The following is a 6,914-nucleotide window of genomic DNA, read 5'->3' as shown; positions in this document are numbered from 1 at the left end:
CCATAATCTTCGTTTTCTGAATGTTGAGCTTTAAGCCAACTTTTTCACTCTCCTCTTTCACTTTCATCAAGAGGCTCTTTAGTTCTTCTTCACTTTCTGCCATAAGGGTGGTGTCATCTGCATATCTGAAGTTATTGATATTTCTCCTGGCAATCTTGATTCCAGCTTGTGCTTCCTCCAGCCCAGCGTTTCTCATGATGTACTCTGCATATAAGTTAAATAAACACGGTGACAATATATAGCCTTGACGTACTCCTTTTCCTATTTGGAACCAGTTCAATGTTCCATGTCCAGTTCTAACAGTTGCTTGCTGACATGCCCACAGATTTCTCAAGAGGCAGGTCAGGTGGTCTGGTATTCCCATCTCTTGAAGAATTTTCCACAGTTTATTGTGATCCACACAGTGAAAGGCTTTGGCATAGTCAATAAAGCAGAAATAGATGTTTTTCTGGAACTCTCTTGCTTTTTCCATGATCCAGCGGATGTTGGCAATTTGATCTCTGGTTCCTCTGCCTTTTCTAAAACCAGCTTGAACATCAGGAAGTGGTATGATCCAGTAATTTCACTTCTGGGAAATGAAATTTCCCAAGGAAATGAAAACACTAACTGAAAAAGATACGTGTTCTCCCATGTTCCTAACTACATTATTTATAACAGCCAAGATATGAAACCACCTGAGTTCATTAGTGGATGAACAGATAAAGAAGTTGTGATACACACACACAGGAATATTATTCAGCCATAAAAATGTGGAAATTCTATCATTTGGGACAGCATGGATGAATCTTAAAGGAGTTATGCTAAATGAATTAAGTCAGATAAAGAGAAATACTATGGGATTTCACTTATATGCAGAATCTTAAACAAAACAAACAAACTCAATAGCAAAAAGCCATAGAAAAAGATCAGACTTGTGGTTACCAGAGGTGGAGGAACTGGAGCAAGATAGTAAAATGGTACAAACTTTCAGTTATAAGAGAAATAAGTACTAGGCATGCAATATATAACATGAGGACTATAGCTAACACTACCATATGATTGAAAGAAAAGTTGTTAAGAGAGCAAATTCTGAGTTTTCATCAAAAGGAGAAAAACATTTCCTTTCTTTTTATTGTACCTATATGAGAAGATGGATGTTAGTTGAACCTACTGTGGTAATTATCTCACAATATATATAAATATTATGCTGTATGCCTTATACAGTGATGTATGCCTATTATTTCTCAAAAAAACTTGAAACAAATTGTGAAATATACCAGGTATGTAAAAAAGAATGCTTAAAACAAATATATAATCTAATTAATTATTATTATAAACGTCCATGTAACCTATAAAACCTCTCCCATGTCTCCCCTGTTTGCCAGGACATCCTATCATTCATGATAATCACTAATGATGGTTATCATGATTACCAATAAATCATGAAACCAGATTTACTGGTAATTACTTCATGTTCTTTTATCTAGTTCTCCTCCCCTTCTTTCTAGTTTTGAATGTAATTATATATCCCTAAACAATGCTGTTAAATTTTGCTTAAACTTTGTATAAACACAATATGGATATTTAAAATTTTATGCTTCTTTTACTCAATATGGTATTTTTAGCCTTTATCCATGTTGTTGTATGTAACTGTACTTTACTCATTTTCAGCCCTGTACAGTATTCCACTATATGATTACATCAAAATTCATTTATTCTATTATTAATGGACATTTGGGTTGTTTCTTGCTTGGGGTTACTACAAAAATGCCCCAACAAACATTCTTGTACATGTGTCCTGGTGCACACATACCTGAGTCTCTCTCTTGGCTGTATTTCTAAGAGGAACTTCTGGCTCACAAAGTATGCATAGCTTCAATTCCACTAACTAATACCAAACTTTTCCAACCTGGTTGTACCAATTTTTTCACTCCTATAAGAAAAAGGGATCATCTTCTTAGAAATAAGATAAACTGTATCATTATTATAATTAGACATCTTTGTCTTTCAAAGTAGTATCTTTCTGAGCTGAGTGCTTCCTCATGGTAAATTCTAACCACTGGTTCTCCTTTTTAGTTTCAGGTAGACTCAACTTCTATCTCAGCATGACTTGTTACCATTAAGTGGATCACTGTTTCTCTTACATGGTACAAATTAGGTTCTTTCTTGTTAAAACATGAAGGTAACAAACTCTCTTTTATCATAGGTGTTACATATAATTGTTACATTTCGGAGGAGTTACCCCTTGCAGACCTCAATCTTCTGTGTTTGGTATATTACTGAGTTTGGGACCTTTAGTGGAAGGTTAAGAACATGAAATCTGGAACTGAACTGTCTGTGTTTAAATCCTCACTCTGTACTTTCTAGCAGTATCATCTTGACCAAATTGTTTCACCACTCTGATTCTCAGTTTGCTCATTGATGAAATGAGAATACATTAAAGCATCTACCTCATAGAGTGACTGTAGGGATTAAATGAAGTAATATATGGGAAGTACTTAGATCAGTGTCTAGAATTCTACAGCACGCCGCATATATCCATTTCAGTTTTGTGGGCAGTAGAGTGGTTACGAACATAGGCTGAAGTCAGAAGAAATTCAGGACCTGGCTCTACTCTTTTCTGACTATGGCACCATAGGCAAGTCATTATTTCCCTAGAGCTCACTTCCTCACCTGTATAAACTGAGCCAAAGACTGCTGCTACCTTGTACAGGTGCCATGAGGATGAACGGAAATGGTAAATGCAAAATGCCACGGGCTAACTAGTAGTAGTTCAGCAGGTGGGAGCTACTTTTCCTGTCCTCAGATGCTGGGGGTGAACAGCTCCTGGGCCTTTGATTGTTAGCTCCTCTTCACTGACCAATGGATGGATGAGGAGAATAAGACTGTGTGGAGGTTATGGTGGAAAGACTACAAAAGTTATTCCCATTTATGTGGAGGTCCCGGGCAGTGTACCGTTAGCTGAATGAGACCCAGTCCTCTTTCTAATGGCTCAGAAATGGGACACCCCAGTATGTAGTTAAGTAACAGAATACAGCTTCCCTGGTAGCTCAGCTGGTAAAAAATCTGCAATGCAGGAGACCCTGGTTCAATCCCTGAGTTGGGAAGATCTCCTGGAGATGGGAAAGGCTACCCATTCCAATATTCTGGCCTGGAGAATTCCATGGACTATTCCATGCAATCTCAAAGACTCAGACATGACTGAGTGACTTTCTCTTTCACCATAAATCAAGTAGTGTGTCTGAGCAAGGAGTTTTGAGGGTACTAGGGAGGAAATATTTATGTGAGTAGTCTACCTGGAAGAAAAGGCTTTTGAGGAGAATCTCAAAAAATATGCACGTAGATGGGAGAAGTTGGAGAAAATACTGATCATGAAGAGCATTGAATCACAGGCAAAGGATTTTTTCCCTGAATTCATTAAGGACTGGGAGACCTCATAATGCCAAGTGACTGTGAGATGGCAGCTAGTGTCAGAAAGGCACCCAGGTATACTGGGCTAACAAATAGTGATTTTGAAACCTTACTATCTGGAACTGCTGTTAGACTCTCTCTGGCGTGTTTAAAAAGATGGTATTTGGAGACAGATATGCCCTGTACAGCTGTAATGCCAAATTAATTTTATGTTTTCCTAACAAATGTCCAAAAACCAGAGTGTTAATGGTGGCTAGTCATTACTGAGAGCCTCATTGTATCACTGTGTTATTGCATGCAAACTAGATAGAATTAAAATGAATCAGTACCTGACTGTGGTGGATACCTAGCCACCACAGAAAATTGTATTGAACTAAATACAGGCACACAAAAATGAGTACAAGTAAAATGCGAAACGTGTATAAGATGCGGTGGATTCTATCAATCTCAATATTCCGACTGTGGCACACACAAATGAATACAAGAAGGGAAATGTATATAAGATGTGGTGGATTGTATCAACGCCAATATCCCCATTGTGATATTACAGTTAAGACATTACCATTGGTGAGAGAAATGGGCAAAGTGAACAAAGGTTTTCTCTATATTGTTATTTTTTACAACTGCATTCAATTCTCTGAACAAAAATTTCAATTAAAAACGCGCTAGTAGAAGCTATGCTTTGTAGAAAATGTGCTGTCTCCAGTCACATTTCGCTTCTCTCAGTTACCCATATTTAGGGGGCCTCCTGGGGGGCACAAAACAGGCGGTATTATGTATGCTGGTGGCCCCAACTAAAAAGGACAGCAAAGTGCTCCAAGGAAAGAAATCAACAGGGCAGGATTGCTTTGCTACTTTGATCTTAGTGAAACTGTCGGTTACCAATTACCCCCAAACTTTAGACAGTTCTGCCACAGTAGCTCAGCTTTATCCAGGTGTTTTCTGATTTTATCCACGGCGTCTGCTATGTCACTTTAGCGTCAGTACTTCGAAAGGTAGGGTTAAAGTTATTCTATGTGTAAATGAAGTTTACCCCTCCCCCCACGCAAAAAAAAAAAAAGAGTGACGTGAAACTGTCGGAGGTAGCCTTTAAAAATTTTGGGAGTTTTTACCTGACCCATTGCTTTCGAAAAGTACAACTCGCAGGGATGAGTGAACTCGATTTCTTGAGCGACTCGGAGGAAACCGTGTTAGCAGGGCAGGATTATTAGGAACTCCGCAGTTCTCTTTTCTTTGCTATGCTAAAGGTTTCCCTTCCGAACAGTAGGTCTGACTTCGACTTGAATGAGAGCCCTGAACTTTTGTAAAGTGGAAAAGAGGGGAAGTCATGGCAGGCTGGGAATCCGGCCCCGAGAAGGCGTCCACCGCGCTTGAGAACAACGACGTGAATTTTCAGAACAGAAACTTCTCTTGCCCGCACTTGCAGACTTCCGCGAGTTCCGAAGTGCTCCAGGCGGCCGCGCGAGCTTCCGCGCCCGGGAACAGGGAAACTGAGGCAGGGCCGGCGCGGCGCGCGCAGCTCCGGTCTCGGCGCCCGCCCGGAGGAGGGAACCCAGGATTCCAGAGCTCTCCGCGCGGCGCAGCCACCTCAGAGGCGCCCTCCCCGCCCTGGTCCGCCCCGCCCAGCTCGGGACAAAGCCCGGAGCCCGCGCCGGGAAGGGGCAGGGCGGCTCCCGCGCGCGCCCCGCTCCCTCGTGGGCGCGAGACTCCGCCCTGCCGCCCCTCGGGATGGAGCCCGCCCGCGCCCCAACGGCTAGGCTGCCCAGCCGGGCCCGCCCCGAATCCCCATGACGTCACCGGCGGCGGCAGGCCCCGCCCCGGCCCCGGGCGGCAGGCCGCATGACGTCACCGAGGCCCCACCCCTCCGGAGCGAGTTCGGTCCTGGCGTTCATTTCATTCCTGTCCTCATTCCGAACATTCTTAGCATCGCTCGCGCCGTGCCGCGCCGCCCGAGCCGAGCCGAGCCTCTGCAGCCGCCGCCGCGGCCCCGCCGCCCGCCGCGGGCGCCCATCAAGCACTTTGCAGACTCGCTTCCACCCTGCGGGCCAGTCCGCGCGGCGGGGCCCGGGCTCGGGGCGGCCGCGTCCGGGGACAGGCCATGCAGTGAATCCCCCCCACCCCGTCCACCTTTGCCCGGAGCCGCGGGCAGGAGCCCAGTTCGTCCAGCCGGCCCCGGGGCAGGAGCGGTGCTAGGCAGGGGTGGGGTGGCCCAGCCCGGGGATCGGGAATCGGGGAGGGAGCCGGGCTCCGAGCTGAAGGCGGGGGAAGCGGCGCCGAAGTTTGCCTCGGACTCGCCAGGCGCTGCGGCGGCTCCCTTCGCCGAGGTAAGTTGGCGCGCGGGGCTGATGCTGGGTGCGGGGGGCGCGCGGGGCGCCGGGGGCGGGGGCTGGCCCCGTCCGCTCTTTCTCTCCGGAGTCTGCTTTGTGTGCGGCGGACGGGCAGAGGAGCGGGCACGCGGAGGGCCGGGGCCGGGCCCCCGCGCCCGCCTCCCCGCGCTCCTTCAAGGTGAGCGGCCGGGCGCCGCCGCGGGAGTTGCCGGGACGCCAAGTTGGGCCGCGCGCAGCGGAGCCCGCGCGGCAACAGGCGGCCTTGCAGGCGCCGGGCCGGCCGCGCCGCGCCCCCCGCGCCCCCCTCTTGCGCCCGTCCGCCTGCCGGCGCGCACACGCACACACCCTCGGGCAGTTTCCACGTTTTTCTGGGAGAAGTCAGAAGTTCGGAGCGAGCGCGGGCGGGGAGAGCCGCCGGCGCCGCCTGGGAGCCCGAAGCCGGCCCGATCCCCCCCGCCGCGCCTCCCCTGCCGCCCCAGGCGCCGGGGTCCCCCGAGGCCGGCCCGGGGGCTGCGCCGACTTGTGCTGCTGGCGGGGGTTTCGCTCCTTCTTCTCAAAGATGAAAGGAGGCACGGTCGTCTTTGCCGCTTCTCCAGGACTGTTGCTGCCGCCGCCGCCGCTTCATTGCACATTCAAGTGGAAAATTTTCAGGAGTCAGCAGAAACATTGTGTCCAAAAAAGACTGAGTCGCAGTTACCACCAAATCCTGGAGGAGACTCTCCCTGGAAAACTTCCCTTCGGTAGGAAATACTGGGGGATTTGTTTGTTTATTGGAAGAGAAATGATCCCCAGAGGGGAGAAAATCAGTGCATTTCTTCTCTTTGTTCGTAGCAGCAACATTTGTTTTGTTCTAAAGTCCACAGGCCCGCTTTAAAGAAAGTTCAACTTCTATGAGTTTCCTTTTTTTCTTTTAATGTTTGTAATTTTTTTTTTAAACCGGAGCAGCTTTTTAAATGAATTGAAGACAATGGAGGGCTTCACACCTCCCTTCTTTTTCTCCCACGAAAATAAAATCCAGATCCTAATTTTCTTGGCTTTTTAATTGTTTTAAAAGATTTATTTAAAATTGAATGCTGTCACTGTATAAAAATATTTATGAAACAATGAAATACCAGCCATTAGCATTTCTCAGGAGGCTTGTTAACTTCTCAGAAGCAAGTGGCTGCCTGTGATTTGCAGAAATGAAAATTGACTTCA

The 6,914-nt window shown here is 46.9% G+C and overlaps 1 protein-coding gene across 14 annotated transcripts in view; it reads left to right on the top strand.

Moving 5' to 3' along the window:
* The first annotated feature begins 5,162 nt into the window (after nt 1-5,162).
* TEAD1 (TEA domain transcription factor 1) overlaps nt 5,163-6,914 on the top strand; it is a 274,396-nt gene continuing 272,644 nt past the window's right edge. For 6 of the 14 annotated variants that reach the window (XM_086339975.1, XM_086339974.1, XM_086339973.1 and 3 more), the window contains exon 1: nt 5,163-5,714. In XM_086339975.1, coding sequence (XP_086196101.1) covers nt 5,178-5,714 — 537 coding nt within the window. In that variant the 5' untranslated portion in view covers nt 5,163-5,177. Of the gene's footprint in view, nt 5,715-5,807; nt 6,458-6,914 lie in introns of those variants that run through there. The other 8 variants (XM_086339992.1, XM_086339982.1, XM_086339983.1 and 5 more) reach the window with 6 other exon arrangements.

The sequence above is a fragment of the Bos grunniens genome, chromosome 15 (genome assembly GCF_055505025.1).
Source record: "Bos grunniens cultivar Pamir isolate PY7600 chromosome 15, Bosgru_T2T1.0, whole genome shotgun sequence".
In the NCBI taxonomy this organism is placed as follows: Eukaryota; Metazoa; Chordata; class Mammalia; order Artiodactyla; family Bovidae; genus Bos; species Bos grunniens.
This window is presented reverse-complemented; position numbering and strand designations above follow the sequence as displayed.